The 20,268-nt window shown below is 37.2% G+C and overlaps 1 protein-coding gene across 3 annotated transcripts in view; it reads right to left on the reverse strand.

Annotated features, from left to right (window-relative positions):
• Window positions 1-20,268, reverse strand: part of ubr1 (ubiquitin protein ligase E3 component n-recognin 1) — a 29,280-nt gene that overhangs the window by 8,579 nt on the left and 433 nt on the right. Inside the window, exons 2-33 of one of the 3 annotated variants that reach the window (XM_028000079.1) lie at window positions 17,734-17,993; window positions 15,841-15,919; window positions 15,568-15,672; window positions 13,397-13,524; window positions 13,168-13,306; window positions 11,551-11,613; window positions 11,331-11,454; window positions 11,131-11,238; window positions 10,440-10,528; window positions 10,266-10,364; window positions 9,825-9,982; window positions 9,635-9,734; window positions 9,423-9,551; window positions 8,757-8,937; window positions 8,622-8,674; window positions 7,810-7,920; window positions 7,656-7,721; window positions 7,444-7,545; window positions 7,299-7,362; window positions 7,108-7,232; window positions 6,961-7,013; window positions 6,777-6,879; window positions 4,257-4,305; window positions 4,023-4,177; window positions 3,184-3,283; window positions 2,991-3,094; window positions 2,292-2,366; window positions 2,039-2,220; window positions 1,742-1,950; window positions 1,563-1,659; window positions 448-600; window positions 249-349 (exon numbers count right to left, since the gene is read on the reverse strand). In XM_028000079.1, the coding sequence (XP_027855880.1) occupies window positions 249-349; window positions 448-600; window positions 1,563-1,659; window positions 1,742-1,950; window positions 2,039-2,220; window positions 2,292-2,366; window positions 2,991-3,094; window positions 3,184-3,283; window positions 4,023-4,177; window positions 4,257-4,305; window positions 6,777-6,879; window positions 6,961-7,013; window positions 7,108-7,232; window positions 7,299-7,362; window positions 7,444-7,545; window positions 7,656-7,721; window positions 7,810-7,920; window positions 8,622-8,674; window positions 8,757-8,937; window positions 9,423-9,551; window positions 9,635-9,734; window positions 9,825-9,982; window positions 10,266-10,364; window positions 10,440-10,528; window positions 11,131-11,238; window positions 11,331-11,454; window positions 11,551-11,613; window positions 13,168-13,306; window positions 13,397-13,524; window positions 15,568-15,672; window positions 15,841-15,919; window positions 17,734-17,993 (3,664 nt within the window). Of the gene's footprint in view, window positions 1-248; window positions 350-447; window positions 601-1,562; window positions 1,660-1,741; window positions 1,951-2,038; window positions 2,221-2,291; window positions 2,367-2,990; window positions 3,095-3,183; window positions 3,284-4,022; window positions 4,178-4,256; window positions 4,306-6,776; window positions 6,880-6,960; window positions 7,014-7,107; window positions 7,233-7,298; window positions 7,363-7,443; window positions 7,546-7,655; window positions 7,722-7,809; window positions 7,921-8,621; window positions 8,675-8,756; window positions 8,938-9,422; window positions 9,552-9,634; window positions 9,735-9,824; window positions 9,983-10,265; window positions 10,365-10,439; window positions 10,529-11,130; window positions 11,239-11,330; window positions 11,455-11,550; window positions 11,614-13,167; window positions 13,307-13,396; window positions 13,525-15,561; window positions 15,673-15,840; window positions 15,920-17,733; window positions 17,994-20,268 lie in introns of all 3 variants that reach the window. The other 2 variants (XM_028000078.1, XM_028000077.1) reach the window with 2 other exon arrangements.

Raw genomic sequence — 20,268 nt, forward strand, 5'->3', positions numbered from 1 at the left:
TATACAAGATTAAATAATCCTGCCACAACAAAATTTATGACCTGTGTTCTTAAATCACTGGTCTTAAGTTTACTTTTAGATATATGAATTTAAGACTAAATAAAAATGCGCAAAAACTCTGAGTCCTAACTAACCTGAAACAGGAAATGTTTAATTTATTTGTATTTTTCCTACTATGTTATTTCAAAAGCAGTTTGTCCTTTCCTCCAGTTTGAGGTGAAAACCTTATTTTCTGAACCTCTTCTCACCGTTGTCCTGCATGACAGACTTCAGTCCTCTAATCCTGGCAGCGAGGACCTGAATCCAGCGGGGCAACGTCAAATGTTGTCCTATTATCTCTGCATTTTCACTACAGAGAAAAACAACATCTTTACACATTGTGCAAGCAACTCAACAAGACAAACCGCCTCAGATTTATGGGTGGGGGTTTAATCCGATTTAACTTACTAGTTGAATGTAAGTGGCTCTAAGGGGATGAGAGGGATGACTGTGTTGCATAGAGACTTGCACAGAGGACACAAGTACTCTCCGTTCTCCAGATCCACGATGAGCTCAGCGTGGAGCCGGTTTCTGGTTGTGTTCTGAACTGCCTCAAAATACCTGAGGAGGACGATGAGAAAAGAGGAGAGAATGATGCAATAAAATCTAAATAAACTAGGAATGCAATTATGGATTATTGACTTAATCTAAAGTTGATTGATCTAAAGATTTATTGGTGAATGGCCATTTAAAAAAAAAAAGAAAAAAAAAAAGACCGAATCTTCTCTTGAATCTTTGTGTCTTTCCTTAACAAAAGGTTACATTTTTCATAATTTGCTGAATTGACAAAAACAAAAAAAAAATCATTTTTCATATTTTGTATCAGCTGTATTAAATACTGACTGAATGTGGTTTTCTCACATTATTAAACTTAGACATATTTAAAAAATCTAACAAACATGAACCTTTTAGGTTGCTGAATATAAAAATAATAAACTGTTAATTCCCCCTGAACAGAAATATATTCATACATAAGTACAGTTTGTAGTAGCTCTTAAAAAAAGGTTAAAACTTCTCTCCATTAAGTGCGACAGCCTCAAAATCATATACCCTCCCTTCTCCCCGCATCTTTTTTCTGCGTCATTTCCACGGCTTTTCTGTCATCACCTTCGTAGCACATCGGTAAATGAGAAGTTGACGCTGCTGCGTCACGCAGCGTTTCGGTTGAATCAGCGCTATTAAAGTGACACTTTAGTTGCTTGTCGAGAGTTTATAGTACGAAACAGAACCGCATAACGTCCATTTTTAATCCCAATACGGACTCTGAGCCGTTTCTCTTCTCCGTTCTAATATGGCCGCCATCTTTGTTTCTGCATTAAGGGCTCCGTTTTATAATGACCAGCGGCGCCTTCTACTGGCTGGAGGCCAAACTACAACGCAAAAAGTAGGTCTTAGCGGACGTTATTAGTTAATGAAATGGAAATAATTTAAATCTAATGAACCATTAATCGACAATTAATCATTATTGTTTGCATCCCTAAGATGAACTGTTCAAATGAGCACTGTTGGTATGAGCAGCTTACTTCTGCCAACATGTGGCATGCATAACGTGTCCACAGCTACCAGTGTGGGTTCCCACTGCGAGGTCAGGGGGCATGAAGAGGGGATAAGTCCCTGTTCCTTTAAGACAATAAGGTAAACTGGTTAGGTGATTCCTGCTCCAGTTTGGATTCCCAGTGCTGGCAGAGTTCAGGAGACTGACCATCTGTTCTGTTAGCTGGGATTCTCCCTCTGCACTGCGTCAACACGGTGGATCTTTGGACGCAGGCTGTCAGCACCATGGCTGGAGCCAGAGGCAGCACCTCCTGCTCCTCCTGACACAGAATGCAGGTGAGCACCTCCCTCTCAGCTGGGGTGGGTCCCCGGAGAGGCCCGAAGGTTATGCACAGCTCCCTCTGCTCCATGGCAGAGCTAAGGCGTAAAAATGACAGATTAGCGACAGATTTTTAAAATAAAAACAAAACAAAAATGCAAATAAATCTGGGAAGTCTCTGCAGACCTTTCAGAGGATGTCACAGGCTCCTCCTGTGTGCCCATCTCAGGCATGTTGTCATAAAGCATTTTGTTTGATTCGATGAAGTTCTTCTGCATCGCCGACATCTGGGCCATGATCTTCTGACGGTGGAGTTTAGCCGCCTCTGCTTTCCTTTTCCGCTCTGCCTTTTCTTTATCCTGAGAGCTCTGGATTAATAAATCAGTCGCAATCAGGTCTAATGTTCCCTCTTTGAATGCTTCATTTTCTTTTTCCTTACCTCTTCTGGCTTGGTTGTGTCCATGCTGACAGTAGGACTGGACTTCTCTCTGATGCACTTCACAATCTCAAACATCTGGAAAAGAAACAACAAAAAAAACACAAATTACACTAATATGATATAACCTAGAATAAATCATCACTGGGCTTTCCCAGAATTCATAATTTTTATATATGTAAATTTCTGACTTTGAAAACAAAAGAAACAAAAAGACTTTTTTACATCACAGTAACTCTGAAAATTATAATGTTTAGTTTTATTATCATATAGGCAAAATGTTTCGTCTGACTTATTTTTTGCTCATTTATTTTTGTTTAGGTTTGGTTTGTTTGTATGCTTTTTTTCTTAGATTTATTTATATTGTATTATTACTTCCTTTATCTTATCCTTTGATACATATTTTTATTTGCAATAACTACTATTTTCTGTTTTGTTAGTCTTTTACAGTATATTATTATTACTGTTAATTTTATTTTTTATATTTGTTTTTAACACCGGGAACTATTTTTGTGTGAACCATGACAACTGATGCTGCTGTTACACCTGAATTTTCTCTTTGTTTCTATTCTGTATTTTGTCATTGCTTTTGATTTGCTGTTTTTTAATGCAAACCTTCTTTGTTTTGCACATTTTTGTTCAATAGAAACATTTCATGAATATCCTAGAACAGGAATAATAAAAGATGATCAATGTCTGTACCTGTAGCAGCCATTTGATCAGGTCTTTCTGAGCTTCCAGCGAGGGCAGAGCCTTGATCTTGGACAATAAGAGGAAAAGCGACTTGCCATGTTCTGAACCAACTGCTGCAAAAATAGAACAACAAAATTTATTCTGCTAAAATTAGTCATGAGATGAAACACCAGGTCAGAGATGACTCAGAATTATCCCTCACCGCGGGCTTTCAGGCTGAAGTCAAAGGTCACGTCTTCCACGCTGCAACTCTCAAGCTGGGTCTTCTCCTCCACCAAAGCCTGGCCAATCAAATGCAGCGCCTGCAAAGACAGGAAGTTATTTCTGCAGCTTCAGATGAACTTATTAACTCATAAAAATTTTTCACTAAATCTGGGCGATATAAAATAAAATCTCAGATTTTTTCATATCAGATCCAATTGTAATTGTTTTTTTGATTTTGTTTTTTTACAACTATATTTTCAAAAAGTGGCTTTTTAAAGTTTTTGTTAAATTACTAGAATGTCAGCAGAAAAAAAATAAAATTTTACCAGAAAATGAGTTAAAATTACAAGATGAAACTTGTTTTAATTGGATAAAAGCTAATTAAGTTATCAGTATCTGATGTGACCAGCTCAGTTCATGGAGTTCTTGTAGTTCTTTCTTTGAATACAGTCATTTTAAAGTCCTGCTGCAAATAATAATTTTATTCTGATGTTTTAAAAGATGAAATATTTCCTAATCTGTAGAACTGATACCAAAATCCACAAAATGTTCAACAGTTCTCATTTAATTTTTTTTATTTTTCACATAGAAGTCATAAAATGACTACTTTACTTCCTTAATATTATGACAAAGTCCAAATAAACAGAAGTTTTAAAACAAGATGGCTGCCGTGGTCAAGATGGCATCACTTTGAACTATGGAGACCCAACAAGTGCATTAGTGAAAAAAAAAAATTAAGATTTTGCAAAAATTAAACCTTCAAAACCAAGATTAATTCGGTTAATTGATCAAATCTATTTTTTTCCCCAGGTCTAGGTTTAACAATGTTTTTTTCACCCTCTGGATCATGGCCTCGGTCCACACACTGGACCGGTCCTCCGCGGCTCTCTGCAGGATGCGTCTCAGGATGTGGATAAAAACATCGCAGCAGAGGAGCTGCACGATCCGGGAGAAACTCGGAGAAAAGGTTGGCGGCACCGGAGGGCGCAGAGCTGAGTGGAGACAGACTGTTAGCAACGCAGCTGAGACTCCAAACCCAAACTCATTCTGACAAAAATGTTAAAAATTCACCTTTATCATTACTCTCTTGAGATCTTCTCTTCTTCTGAGACTCCTCTGCCTGCAAAAAGTTACAAGATATCATTTCAAGCAAGAGTCGTTTGACACAAAACAACCACTCACTGTAAAAACACAACATCTTACCAAGTATTTTGGGTCTAGTTTCTAGTGCAAATATCTTAGTTCACTTGAACTAAAGCAAAACTAACTTTTCAGGCAGAAATAAGAGCTTGTTTTAAGTCAATAATTCTTCAATTTTGATTAAAAAGTACTAGTTATAAGCAGGGATGGACAGCAAATCAATAGTATACATGGCAATAGACATGTGATCTATATCTATAGACAATACGTCCATTAAAATATTCAATAATTTCACTGCACTCTGATCCAGAACAGAACAGCATTATGGGAAATGTAGGCGAAAGACAGGCTTCAGTTGTTGGTGGAATCAACTAACTTACTCACTCTTTGGTTACCTAGCAACAACCTGCTGAGCAACTGTCGCTTCATAACTGCTTAAAACACATATGTCAAAGTCAAGGAATTAAGTATCTATGGCCCTCTGGATGATATTTAATTACTATTAGAACCGACCGCAGGCCACAGCCTTTGCACACACCAACACTACATTCCCCACAATGCAACGGTAGCCCGCAAAGTCACGGCAGTGCGCACAACCGGCTTCATTGTTCATCAGCAATCAGAGCAGAGATCAACTTTCAGGTACCCCCGTCCTCTAAAATGGCTAAATGTATGGTGGACGCTGAGAACCAGTGGCGCAAAAGGTGACTATGTATGCAACGCAAAAACGATGTGGGATTTTTTTTTTCTAGTCAGCATTTTATGTACTTAACCGCTGCTTGTGCATGAAATGATCAATAACAGAGGAACAGCACTGATTAGGCGCCCCTCCCCTCCTGCCAGCCGCTCTCCCCTCCCGTACATGTAGCGTGGGCAGCGGCCCTTCAAGAACGCGCTGAGGCGCGGGGTTTTTTTCTTTTAAATTTGTAGTAATGCCTCGACAAGAGGGAGCTAAAGATGGGGCAGCAGAAAAAAAAACTCTGGGGCACAAAACGGAAGATGGGCAGGATAAAGATGTTGGAGAGACGAAGAAAAGCTTTTCAAAGTGGTTGAAAGGCAGTAGGTAAGTAATAGTGTATCAACAAGAGAGTTGCAAATATTCAGGTTAGCTTAAGCTAGGCTACAATGACAGGCGGTTGTTGTCTCCGCCCGTATTGAACCAATCCGGGACGCGATTTATTCCGTATTGCTATAAATGTCTGATAGACACACCTATCACATACATCTCAACAATAAGTGTTAAGGTCAGCTAAATTGCCGTTGCGGGACCTAAATAGGCCCCCCTCCCCACGAACTGACGCTGTTGTCACGGTTGCTTAGAGACGGACACTGCGCAGCCGCAGGGAGCTGCTATCAACCCGCGTCTTTTTAAAATGTCCACCGATACTGCACCGTCCGTAGAAGTAAAACCTCTGGCAAAAATACAGACGGTAGTGGGAAGACGCACATTCCAGGCTAAACAATTATAGTAATGTTTAATAGGGACATTAAAAAAATGTGTCAGCGATGTTCAGTGGCGCCCAGTGAAATCTTAGTGATATCTGTGTGATATCAGACAGAATGGGTCAGGAGAGGAACCGCAGACCCGTCAGAACCTAAAGAACCAGACATCAGTCTCTTCATCCCTCAATCATTTCCTGAGACCGAAAAATAATATAAATGGCAATTTAAAAGAACAAATCATAAACATAGATAATTGTAAATAGATAAATGTTTTCCCTTGAAGTTACTGACAGAGCCATAACAAAATATTGCTTTATTCTTTTAATGTACAGAACATGCAATTTTTCTTTGAAGGAAGTTCGTTTTTGTCTGTTTGCCGTTTGAAAAATGTTTTCACTTGAAATTACTGACAGATCCATAAGAAAATATTGGTTTATTCATTTAATTATTAAATACACATTGTGTTAGGTCTTGGTTCAATAGGCTATGTGCAATCATTTCTATATGTTTTAATAAACATTGAACCAGTCCGGCCCTCGGCTTGTAGCAAATTTGTTTTTTTGGCCCTCGGTGTATTTCAGTTTGACATCCCTGGCTTAAAAATAAAATCCAATGGCGTGGAGTGAAAAGAGAAAATGATTATTGCAGCTCAAGAGGAAATTGTGGGTAAAAAAAAATCAATAATTATTAATAGACTGATATGAAACCCTTAAATCATGATACATTTTTCAACCATATTGTTCAGTCCTGGTTATAAATGAACTAATTTGCCAGAGGAACAAGACCTTTTTACCATATTATAAGTTAAAATATCTGGATCCATTTATAAAGAGTACTTTTTCCTCAATATAAAGTAATTACTTACTTTAAACAAGCTTCTATAGTGTATTGAAAAGTTACTTGCAAGTTATTTTCACTTGTTTCAAGTGTACCAAGATATTTGCACTAGAAACTAAAAAACATTTGGTAAAATGTAGTTTTTCTGCATAGCGTAATCAAAGCACTTACCTTGCTACGCTGAGATCTGGAGTAGTGGTAAAAGAAAGGGTTAAAATCCATCAGCCGCTCCTTTTTCACCTCATATAAACCATGTCCAGACACGCCCGGCTTTCTGAAAACACAAATTCAATTTGTTTTAATTAAATATGTCCAAGGCAAAGCTGTTTTTTTAAAAACCATCAACTTAAAATACCTGAAAGTTGCAACTTTTGCAATTACTGCCTCCAGGCCTGTTTCATGATTTTCCTAAATACAAAAAAAAAAAAAAAAATTGAATGATTTAATCAAAACAAAACATGAAAATGTTCTTGATCATTAACCAACGTCTCGTGATTCATACGTTCTCTGGAAGGCTTTTCACCAAAGTGCTGTGAGCCATGGGCTCGATGCACAGCAGGTGGATAACCTCCCTCATCGTTACGTCCTCTTTGGTCACATGACTGATCCCGGGAACGTAGCGCTCACCTGGAAGCAACAACACCGGTCAGGTAACGCTACATTGAGCCACACCTGAAGAACACGGCGTCATACCAAAGATGGCAATCAGCAGGAACAACATCTCCTCGGTCAGACGGTTCCACTGCATCAGCTCATCCTGCATATTTAATTTAATAAAATCCCATCAGGGCGTTTTCAGGAGCAGTAATGATTCTTCTTCAGGTGTAGTGATACTCACCTGGTCTTTGCTCACAGAATTCCCATTAAAGTAGTCAAAAAGCTCAAATCTGAGCAGGATCAGCATGAGGAAGTGGTTAGGATCCATTTTGGAAGCAGCAATCTTTTAAAAAAAACACAACATACAAGACACAAGTGATAAGAGTATACTTTTTTTTTTTTTAAAACACAGAAATGGAGGTAAAATGATAAAGATGGCCGACTGATTCCCACCTGAAGCATGATAATATCTTTATCGTACATCTCGTCCCTGCATTTTACATCCTGATAGTAGTAAACCTGTTCAGGAACAAATGAAAAAAACTCCCTTAAAGAACAGAATAGATATTATTAGACAAAAAAATCCAACATTGTGACTCAAACTTACTTGGCTGACCAATGACAGGCCGTTTCTGCGCCACATTTCGGCTGTAACTTGAGCGGCGAGGACAACGCAGCGCAGAGGATGCTCTGCGAGCTGAATGAAATCGTAGCATTCCTGCACAGAGAGAAACAAAGCTTCATGGAAAGTGCAAAAGATGCATCACTCAGCATGTTATCTATAAAACAGCACACAAGTTGAGCTTTTACTTTACTGAGTAAATAAACAAAAGGTGACCTATTTTGCTTCCCTGATAGACCGATAGGTTGGGATTCGTCTATGGGCTACACAAACATTTTCTGAAAAAAATTATTCTTAGATGATGAGATTCAAGTCTGCTCAGTTCTGCCCATTTTGAGCTGTTTTAGGGCCTCCTGTCACTTTAAGTCCAAAAAAGCTGCTACTGGCCACACCCTCCAACTCATCATTTACACTTGCACATGAAAATGGCTGCAAACATATGTACAATTATATAACCATACATCTTAGAAAAGCAGAAGTGGGGCCTCCTGCAAAACCAACAAGAATGCAGCAAGTTGTTTTTGGATGGCAAGTCAACAACAAACCACCTGTCTTTTCCAGCAGCCATTGTACAGCGCATGTAGCGGTAAAACCAGCTGACCAAACGTAATGAAACACAGCTTGGGTTGCTAGGTAACGATGCAGTGTACATGGTGACTTAATCAGGTCGGTTCATTTTCCAGACACCAAAAAATCACGGTGGTTTTTTTTTTAAGCGTATGGGTTGTTTTTAAACAGTTGAGACCCAAATGGAAATATAAACCCATGAAAAATGTGAATTTTGTAAGCTCACTTACGGGATTATCCAGACGTTCAATCACTCCCGTTTTCCACATAAGTACATACAGACCTACAAATGACAAAAAACACAGAACAGTCTGGTACCAGCTTCTCTATAAGCCACTGTTTATGTCAGATTCCAGTCCGTCTACCTGCTAGTAGCCTGGAAATGGGCAGGTGTATGCTGACAGGCTCCTGTGACACTTTGTATGGACGAGCAAGCAGGATGTGCTTGCACATGTAAAAGTCAGTGGCCTCCTTATGGAAAGGCTGGTTGTTGCATTCGATCAGTGCCGAGTGGCACTCCTTAAACGCCTGCAGCATGATGTCATCCTGAGGGGGGAAACATTAAAAATCCTGATCCACTTGGAAAACAGAGAGCTGAAGCTACAAAGCTGCAGATGTTTAAAAAAAGTTGAAACTAATGATTATTTTAGTAATCGATTATTCTGACAATTAATCTAATTTAAAGATTTGGCACATTCTGAAGATTTTTTATTTAACAACTTAAGCCTTTTTTATAAATATGTTAAAAGATGCAAATAAGCATAATTTAGGGCTGCAACTAACGATTATCTTAGTAAAGATTATTTTATTGATTATTGTGATGATTAATCATATAAAAATTGCATACTCCAGTTAACGATTAATTGATTACTAAATTAATACACGATTATTTCAAAAGTAATTTCTGCCTTAGTAGATCGCAGACTAAACTGAACTGCAACAGTCGACATATGAGAAGAAAAATTTAAACTGAGCTTTTATACCCAGTTTAAATTAAAAAAAAAAAATCTGATTAATGGAGGCTCTCTTACATCAGACGAGCACCAGTCCTGAAACATGGCAAGAATGTGACGTAGCTGAATCTGGAGGGTGAAACCAGCCTCCCATTCTGGCTCCACCGCGATATGCTGCCCAAGCTGCCGCTTCACTTCTTCCATTCCCTGGTTATCAAAGTAAAGACATGTCTGGAACCACAGGCTAAACTTAATAAACTAAGGCTAAACTTGTTTGGGATTATTTGTACCTGCATGCATTTAAGAAAACCGAGGAAAATCTTGAATCCCTCCAGGAACTGTCCTCGCAGCTCCTCTGTCCACACACAGGGCTTACTGATCAGAATGTACCTGGGAGGCGGACGGATGGTTGCACATCAGATAAAAACTGAATAATTCAGGATCAAAAGAAAACAAATCATTCAAACATGTTAGAACTACCTGAGGTCGTGGAAGATAACCTGGATCCGGGAAAACTTGTCTGAGTTGTATCCCAGAAAGAAAAAGCGATTGCTCTCATCCAGATGTTCCCGGAGCAGTTCCAGGACCGTATCGACGATCACCTTGATGACATTGCACTCTTCAATCAGCTGTCTGGCCTGAATAACAAAAAATATAACCTTATGAATTAAAAGAGCAGCTTGAGAGTTAAAATCTCGTAAAAAAGTTGCAACTTCTTCTGCCATTTCAGAAAGCAAAACTCATTATGTAGACTCATTACATTCATTCATAAGGTGAAAATTGCACAAAATGCTTGTTACAGTGAAACAAGTGTGCTAGTTTAATTAATTAATTGATCAATTAGTTAAATTGTGGTTAGAGTTAAATATAAATGTCTAAAAATAGAATAGGTTTAATGATATTAGTGCAAACTGAACTCACTAGTGTTGGAACAGTGAAGATCTGAACAGACAGAGCCGTGATGGAAATACTCCTTTCATGGTCATCACTGATGAAGTCCTTCTGCAGCTGTTTATAGTGCTGTAAAAACAAAAACATGCGATACATTAAAGATTTAGATAATTAAACCAATCAATTGTTTCTGTGTTTGTTTACTTTTGTAAACTCGATCGCAAATAGCCTCTTGAAATCAGAGTCCATCAGCATGCTACCGAAAATCAACTCGTGTACGATCTTCCGAGCTCCTGAAAAATGAAAAACACATTTCTCAAAGTGTCAAAAATGTATGGCTGGAACAATTAATTGGATTAATCAGTTATTGAAACAATCAAATAACTTAATAATCGATTAAACAGCCCGATAGAGAATCAAATGGGTCCAAAAGAAGGTCATTTGCTGAAACACCACGGTGAGAGAAGTAATTAAGCCAAAACTGTAAAAAATATGTATGCAACTCAAGATTTAAGATTAAAAAATAACATTCATCTGTAAATATGTTCTACCCAGAACTTTTTTATCTGATTAATCAGCCCCATATTGACATACAGTCAAGCAGAAAGAGTTGAGCTTTTCACATTGTTGATGTCAGAAGTATTTTTAACTCCAGATGCATCCTTAGCTACAAATAATCAAGTATCCACTAAAAAAGTTACAAAATATTAAATTTTCTTAAAATAGAATGTATTTCTAGTATTGTATAAAAAAGGCTTAAGTAGTTAAATGAAAAAGCTGCAGAATGATCCAACTTTTCATCCGATTAATCGTCAGAATTATTGCTAAAATAATTGTTAGTTGCAGCCCTACAAAAATTAATTTAATTTTGATCAAATTTTAAGACGCAGCCTACCTTTATACATGCGTGCATCGTGCAGCATGAGTCTGCTGATGAGACAGGGACGATCTCTGTCTGCATTGGGCTCTAATGCGACCTGGCAGAAGGCCTGTCTGAATCCCACTGCACAGAACAGACGAGACACACGTCAAAACAAAAAAAAAACTTTAAGATTTGTTAAGATTAAATTTAAATAAGCACAACGACTGCAGCACCTGAGTAACCAATGATCTTCTGGAACCAGGAGCCCAGACGGAGAGCGAAAGTCTGATGAGCCATCACTGTTGCATGAAGGATCTCCACACGTAGAGGCTGAAGGGAGATGTGCTCGGAGTTGGACTGCAATGCAGGACGGAGAGGGTTGGAGCGATATTAAAAATGCAGACAGTTGCTTATTAGAAATATCAGTATTAGGAAAGAAAAATGGGAGTTTACCCTGATGAGGTCTTTTGCTTGCTGGCAAGAACGGAGCGTTCCTCTCTTCACCGCCCGCCGACCCTATAAAACAGTTCACCAACCATCAGGAGAGCACTCAGATTTACCAAAGAGAAAAATAAGCAACTGTGGCTACTGAATAAACGCATTTTTTTCTACTTACACATTTTATTATAAAGTAGGGATGCGAGTTATTAATGCGTTACTCTAAAGTTGACTGATTCTTAAAAACGTCAGTTTTCTCTTGTATCAAGAGGGCTAACCGTCTTTCTATAGCATAAAGGGCTAAATCTTTTAGAAATTGTCGACGCTGCTGCATCATGCAGCACTTCGGCTGAATAAGAGCTTATCGAGTGTTGGTATTTCAAAACAGAGCCGCAAAAGGCGAATTTTCCATCCCAAACCGGACTCTGTTAGGACCGTTTGTCTTTTCCGTTATGGTATGGCCGCCATTTTTGTTTCTGTATCAACGGTTGGCTCCGCTTAAGGTGACCAGCGGCGCCCTCTGCTGGATGGCGGTGAAACTTCATTAAAAGAAGGACTAAGCGGACGTCATTAGAACTAATTTTAATATAATAAACCATTAATCGACTCTGATTTAATTAAAAAAAAACATTAATCGACAATTAATCATAAGTCAATTAATTGTTTGCATTCTTGTTATAAACTTTATTGTGTTCTAGTAACAGTAGATATATTTAATACGAAATCAAAAATATAGTATTATATTTAATACTATATTAAGTAGTATTAAATATAATACTTTTAAATAGTAATAATAATGTCAATGTTGGGTTACATTGATTAATAAAATGTAACCCAACAAGCTGACAGCTGCAATTTAATATGTAAAATATTTAGTCTCAAACATATTTTTTATTTATGTAATAAAAACACACATATTTTCACACATGTGAGAATGTGTGTAAAAAAACGTTTTCTAACAAATATAAGCAGATTGGTAGTTTTATATAACAATATTTGTTTTGTCTAAATCAAGACAAATAACATGTCAAAACATTATTACAGTAAGTAGTGACATGCATTTTAAATGGGTTTTATTTGCAGAAAGAAGCAGTTCAACAAAAACAAAATGAAAAAGTACAATTTATCCCAAAGTTTTGCCTGTATATCATGACAAACAAAAGTAGCAAGCAAGGTCTGATATTTCACTGCATGTTTAGTTTGGTAATTAAAGTGTAATAGCTGAGAAAAAAAAATTGACACTGCACTTTATAAAATCTTTCATAAATAAACATTCTCTTGTTAAAAACTCAACATTACGCCTCCATATTTCCTTTTAGCAAATCTCAATCTCGTAATCTGTTGATGACAATGACAATAAATCTTATCTCATCTATCTTATCTTTAGTTTAGGTGGGTAGGATATTTAAGATATTTGATTGAAAAGCTATTTAAAAAAATAAACCTGCATATTCATACTTATACATTAAATAAACACTTTATGTCTGTTTGTTTATTCAATGGATTATCCTGAGGACATCAAATTTCCAGATTTGATTATCTGATGGTAACAGCTGTCAACACAATCAAAACTTGGCTTATTTTATATATTAAAAAAAGAAAAGTCACGAGGACATAAGGCTGAAGAAATACCTCTTTGTCAATAAGAGTTGTGTGTGTTTGTGCTTCAGCCTGATCGCAGTTAACCGATCGCTGCAGGGTGTAGATCACGTGGTCGTACGAGTGATGCTCATCGTTGTACAGCACACAGTAGTACACATTGTCTTTTAACCTGTAGTGAGGATAGAAACACTGAGTTATGAGATTATTTTGCTTGTTTTTGAATAAAAATTCCATTTCCATTTAATCTGTGAGGCCGTACCGGGGCTGGAGTTCAGCTGACAGCTCAAAGTTTTCCTCCCACACCAGAAAGTCGGTAACGTAGCGCATAAGAACCCGGAAAAGTTTCTCTGCACGTTCGTACAATTCTGGCTCTAAAACAGCTTCGTCCTGCGAAAACAGAAGAAGTAGAAGGTATGCCTACATGAAACATGCTTCCCATAAGCAGCTATGGACATAAAGCATAACAGTTATAAGCCAAAATAATAAAACTTTTAGGCTACTTTATTGAAGATTCACATGGAATGCCAAAAATGTAACCTCAAATATTTCCTATGTCCTGTGTCAGAGGCTGTAAGCCAATAACGAGGCCCTGAACTACTCCACATGATTTTCCAAATGAGCAGAGAAAAGCAGCTGGCCTTCCGACATCAACATCGAATCCCGCGGGAACAAACAGAAAATCACAAACGCCACAAAAACTAATAAAAATATTCAACAGGAGCAACAAACAGACTCTGACTGGGTGGATTCTTCCTCGGTTTAAATGTCTGTGTCAAAACAGCCACTGGAATCTGAAACCAGATACTTACACTTTAGAAAAAGACAACCGTTATTTTCTCCCCTTTCACTCTCCAATATTAACTCAAACTAAAACTATTTATTTTTGTTAAATGCCAGAATAATGAGCAATTTTCATTACTTTCTTCAAAGCCAGGGAGATTTAATCGGATAATGATGCAACGGCTTCATAAGCTTCTTCTAATTCTCAGCATTTGAGTTAATTGGAGATTTATTTTATAGCTCAAACTTACTGGTTCTTTGTGTGACATCCTGGAAATGTCTAAATAATTCAGACAAGAGAATTGATTACCTCCACTAGTACAGCTCCTCCTTATTCCCAGAAGTCTGAACATTCATCTTTCCAAATAGCTTTAGTGTCCCAGAGAAAAACGTGTTTTAGTGTGAAATAACTTCAATATCAAAGACAAAGTAACATTTAATACATCATCATTATCAACAGAGAAACAAGTCCTGCTCAGAGAAGAAAAAGTTATTACGTTTTCTGAAGACATGTTAAGAAACTGTTAAAGGAGAAAGTAGCCAGGAGGAATCGGTGCTTTGTGAGAAACAAACATTATGAACTTTGGTTCAATTTGCTCTTCCAGATGGGCAATAACCTTAATCACAACACAAAGTTAGCCATAATGTGGCTTAAGGAAAACAAAATTTACATTTTTAAGTGACTGATATCAGTCATTATAACTGCTCCGAACATCTAGTCTGATTTCATACAAAAGGTTTAAGGCTAATTGATTAATTGAACAATAAGATTGGTACATTGTGCAGAACTTTCATTTAACTCCTTAAGCCATTTTTATATAATACTAAAAATTCATTAAAACATAAATATTTTGAAAAACATTTTATTGACTAAAATGCAATAATAGCATTACTTTAGTGTACGCTTGGTCATCTACAGCTAAAAAAAACGTGAAAGGCTTTTTGCTTGACTTAACACCAAAACAGTGCCTGGCTGATCTATTGATTATTTTTTATAGCAAAAGCTGCTTAATACAAGATTTTCTTTTACAGAATTAGAACCAGGTGAAGCTAAAAATGCCATTAAAGGAAATCTGGGTAGAACATATTTAATACTAAATGCAGAAATCTATATATTTCTGTACAGTTTTGGCTTTATTGCTGCTCTGAATATGTTTTTCTTTCAGGAAATGACCTGTTTGAGACTATACTCCAATTAACAATTAATCAACAATTATTTCAAATTATTTCAGTCTTTAAAATGTTATGAGTAAATGTAAAAATCTGGTTTCGACCTGAATAATGGAGGGACTGTGGCTTATCTTGTTCCCAGCAGAGACGCTGTAGTGAATGCTCATTAAGAACAGGTTTAGATCTGGTATGGCAAACACAAAGCAGGCTGTCAGAAAGCGGCCGGACGTGTTAATGGACCACCTGTTGCTTATGGAAAAAAAAAAAAAAAAAAAACCCAGAAAGAAGCCGGCTGCGTGCTGGCTCACGACGCGCGATCTTATCACAGCTGGGCCTAAACAAACCAATCACCAAGCTGAGTTCAAGGCCGCACAGCTCTCGTTTCTGGAGCCAAACTTCCAGCAGCAGCTTCCATTAAGAAGATGGGAAAATAAGTATTCTGGGGATCACTGACACAGTAGTTACGTAACGCACCGTTACCATGGCGGCGGCAGCCCCCAGGTCATGTTTGGAGCAACACGGGCCGACCTTCCAGGCTTCCACGTCGCCGCAGTCACAGAACCCCCCGCCGGATGACGCGTGCATCTGAAGGAAAAACAGCAAATGAGTCACAGAGGGCGAGATGATGGACACACACAACAGTAATTAAGTTAGAGGGTTCTGTGGGAACCGAGCGGCGCACACAGCATCACAGAACAGAACCTAAGATTCACAGAAAAATGAGCACATGTAAATATTTACATTAACACCAACCTTGTAGCGATGGTTTTTGTGCACACTGTCCTGGAAGCAGTCCATGCACAGCACACAAGTGGGATCTATTGCACAGTCCCTGAAACAGGATGAAGAGGATAAATATAAAACAAAGAAAAATAATTTTATTTAAACTCATTAGTTTTACTAATTACTTTTCCTACTTGATAAAAATGGACAAAAACAACTTCCACTAAGAAAGACTCCAGGCTGGGATTTAAATCCTAAACCTTCTTGCAGAAAGGCAACAGTTCAACCAACTTATGATTAATTATCAATTAATGATTTATTAGATTAAAATTAGTTCCTATCAATTAATTAATAACATCCATTTAGGGCTGGACAATATGGCTGAAAAGCTTATATCACTATACAAATATTTCATATCAGTCTATATACCAACAATTGTTGTTTAGGTTTTTGTTTTAAAAATCTGAAATGCTGTTATATTCTCTTTTATTCAGCTTTCACTCCACACCGTTGTTTAATTTTAAGCAGTTATGAGGAACAGTGGGGAAACTTAAACTGCTGCTGCCTCAGTTACTCCGCAGGCTGTTGCTAGGTAACAAAGAATGAGAGTTGCTTAGCAACCAAAGGAGTGAGTGAGTCAGTCAATTCTACCAACTAGCTTATCTTTCCTCTGCCTACATCTCCCAGAATGCTGTGCGGTTCTGGATCAGAGTCCAGTGAATATTCTATCAGATGTATTGATATTGATCATGTATCTATCGTGATATATATTGTTATTGATTTATTGTTTGTTTTTAAATTTAGCATATCATAAAAAGTGTTGCTCTTTATTTTAAGGAAAGACGGTCGGCACTCGTTGCAAAATAAAACTCAGGTTTTTAAGAAAATGGTTGCTTATTGATTAATTGTTAGTTGATCTATAAAGTGAATAAACTTTCAATTTACTCATTAATCGGCAACTTGTATCCCCAATGTGAAGGGTGAGTTGATTTTCAGAAGAAAACACCAATGACTGCGGAAATAAATAAAAGGTTTGCGACGGGGATGGGTATTTATCATATCATTTATCATGATAAATTTCTTATAATAATTTGGATTTATCGTTGTCATGTTAAATTCCAGTTAATAATCTTTAAAAACCCCTAAACTGTCTGTATTTTCTGCATTGTTAATTTCACCATTTTCTTCACTGCTTGTTCAATGAAAGCATCAATAATTATGATAAATTGCAGTTACGATTCGCAGTTTAATTACATAAATCAGATTTCTTTATGTGACTGGTGTCCTAAAGAAGTGTATTACTAAGGAATGTTAAGGAATTAATAACAATTAATAATAATAATTTTTCCATTATTAAGTAATGTTTTTCAAGAGCAGTATTTGTGTTTGTGGTACTATAATTGCTGTGACACACAATCACAGCCATACAGTTACCTATTATATATATTTCTCTACAGTTAAAGCGCATTTGGGGAAAAAAAACAACCAGAGAAAAACAGCAACAAGAGGAAAACCAACATCGGTTGTTAATATCGGCCGATACCGATGTTAGTGACGATATATTGTGCATCACTACTCTAAACTACACACAATAACTGCTTTTTTTTTTTTGTTTTACCCCTCCAGGGGGTCTTTTGTGGGCTCTAGTGTCCCTTATATGACAGTAGACTGACAGGAAATGGGGAAGGAGAGGGGGGAAGACATGCAGCAAATGTCGTCGGGTCCGGGAGTCGAACCCGCGATGGCCGCGTCGAGGACTCAAGGCCTCCAAATACGGGTCGCGCTAACCACTACGCCACCACGGAACCCACAATAACTGCTTTTAATCACATCTTAGAATTTACTAATATTTATTGATGCTTTCGTGGAATAAGCAGTGGTGAAAATAACTTTTTGCGATAAACTGTCAGTCTTTGAGCAGACCTGCAGGAGTAAACAGTCTCTCCCTCCTTGAACACGCGGCCGCAGAGCTGAGACGAGGCGCTGCCTTGCTGCAGCTTCTGCCGACCTTCCTGAGGATCCTCTCCGAACAGGAAGCACTCCAGAGGATGAAGGAGCCGCCTCTGCGTCAGGTCCTCTTCCTCCGGAGGGCTGAGCTCCTTCTTCAGGCAGAAGATCTGCGGCACCTGGTCTTTCAGGTGCTGCAGCAGCTCCGCCCTGCAATCTGCCGCCTCCAACCATTCCTTTAGGGACAAGGACAAAAAAAACACCCTGTTGACTATTGAAACAAAACTGCATGAGCGTTTTTTTAAAGCTGTTCATATTTGAATTATTATTTCCAGGCCTGTCATGATACCAAATTTTGGTAAAGGCTGGAAATGCACATACATTTTATTTTAATACTTTCAATATTTAAACTCTATACTTTCCCAGATTTTGTGGGAACTCTGCTTATGCCCAAGTGTTTGCTTTCATGCAGATTAGTGCTGAAATAATTCATCGTGATGAATCGATTATTGAAATAATAAGTAACTAATTTAGTAATCGATTAATTGTTAACAGAAGCATCTAGAAAAGGACATTTGCTGAAACAACACACTAAGAGGAGTAATTAAACCAAAAAGTATCTAAATTCTGCAATTAAGATGGAAAAAAAAAACTTAATCTGTAAATATGCTAAAACCAAAACTTCTCAAATTGTAGGTTAATCTAGTTCAAATTCTGTAAATGTCCTTTTCTATTGAACTGATGTTAAATAAAGCAAAAAGGTCTGAGCTGTTCACATGTTGGTGTTAGAAGGATCTTTTAGCTAAAAATGAATCCTTTGCTACAAATGATCAGATGTACACTAAAGGAATTATGTCATTGCATTTTAGGCAACAAAATGTTTATTTTCATACTTATAAAGTGGATCATTTGTTTATTTGTATAATTTAGTGTATTTCTAAAAGTGCATAAAAAAGTTTAATTGAAAAATCTGCATGTGAATTTTTTTTTAAATCAAATTACTCGTCAAAATTATCTTCAACTAAAATAGTCTTTAGCTCAACTAAAACTGATAGTAAAAATGACAGTTGAGGTTTTTTCTATGACATTCACAACAATTACAAAGAAGTTGTACTGAGGAGAACTGTTGAAGTTACTCACATCCAACCAAAGTGGCTAAAATGTCCTCTAAACTCAGCTAATTCAGCTGCAACACTCAGACAAGCGGGTTCCACTACATAACATTACGGTACAGGAGGCTGTCACCAGACAAAGCCAAACTGTTACAGCAAAGTGCTTCCTGGTATTTATCAGATGTTATGCAAATATCGTAAACCATTACAGCCACCTTCACTCACTAGGCCTGTCGCGATAAACGATAAATCAATTAATCGTACGATAAATTAAAACTATCAACCTCATTTTAATTATCGGCATTATCGTCTCTTCCAGCCTTTTTCTCTTTCTGTTGATGACACTGAATGAAAAAAGGCTCAACTCCGGTGCTCTCCACTTTATTCATTTAATTTTTGTTTTTGGTTGTTTTGTTTATCAGTTCCAGCGTTAAGTGTTCTTTTGAAAATAAAATGTATCTATCCTTGGCAGGAAATCGCATGCATTATTACATAATTTCCATTAAATCAGTGTAAAAAGGTCTTCAAACAATATTATCGTTTATCGCAATAATTTTTGAGACAATTCATCGTTCAGCAAAATTTGTTATCGTGACAGGCCTACTCACTGGCCACTTTATTTGGTACATCTGTTTAACTGGTTGATTTAATTTGTTAACAGAACACAAATCATATGACAGCAATACAATGCATTTTGACATCTAAACCTGAAGTTGATTTTCCGATGTTCAAACCAAACAGAAAAATAGCCAGTAAAGGCATTTAAGTGAGTTTGAATGTAGCTGACACATAGATGTTCACACCTGGATCTCTCTCAGGATTTTAGAAAAGGATCTGCTAAAGAGAAAATAACCCAGTAAGGGGAATTTGCAAGGATGAAATAGCCTTTTTGATTATATCTCTGAACAAACAACACAGTGAATTTTGAAGCAGACAGCTTTAATCAACAGAAGACCACACTGAATATCACTTCTGTCAGCTAATATCACAAAACTAGGGCTAAATTCACACCAAAATTGAACAAAAGATTGAAAAAAAGTTGCCTGATCTTAATTCAGCTGCAACATTCAGACAATAGGGTCAGAACAATGCCTAAGGTGATTAATAGCAAGACTGTCTGCATCAAATCCGTATCAAATACAAAGTGTTTTATTGTGTTAATGCCCCTTGGAAAGAGAGTTCAACTGAATTTAGATCGCTATAAAAAAATAGTCAGTAGGATCAGTTTTGCTTTCACATTAAAAACATTAACGAGAACAATGACGGAACAGTCCTGATTTTCACCCGCAAAAACCAGCAAAACATCCGAAACTGAAAAGCATATTTATAAACGGATCAGAGATAAAAAATCTCTAACTAATGCTGCTTTAAACCTAAACAATGAGCTGGATTAATACAA

This window comes from Xiphophorus couchianus, chromosome 19 (genome assembly GCF_001444195.1).
Source record: "Xiphophorus couchianus chromosome 19, X_couchianus-1.0, whole genome shotgun sequence".
Lineage (NCBI taxonomy): Eukaryota > Metazoa > Chordata > Actinopteri > Cyprinodontiformes > Poeciliidae > Xiphophorus > Xiphophorus couchianus.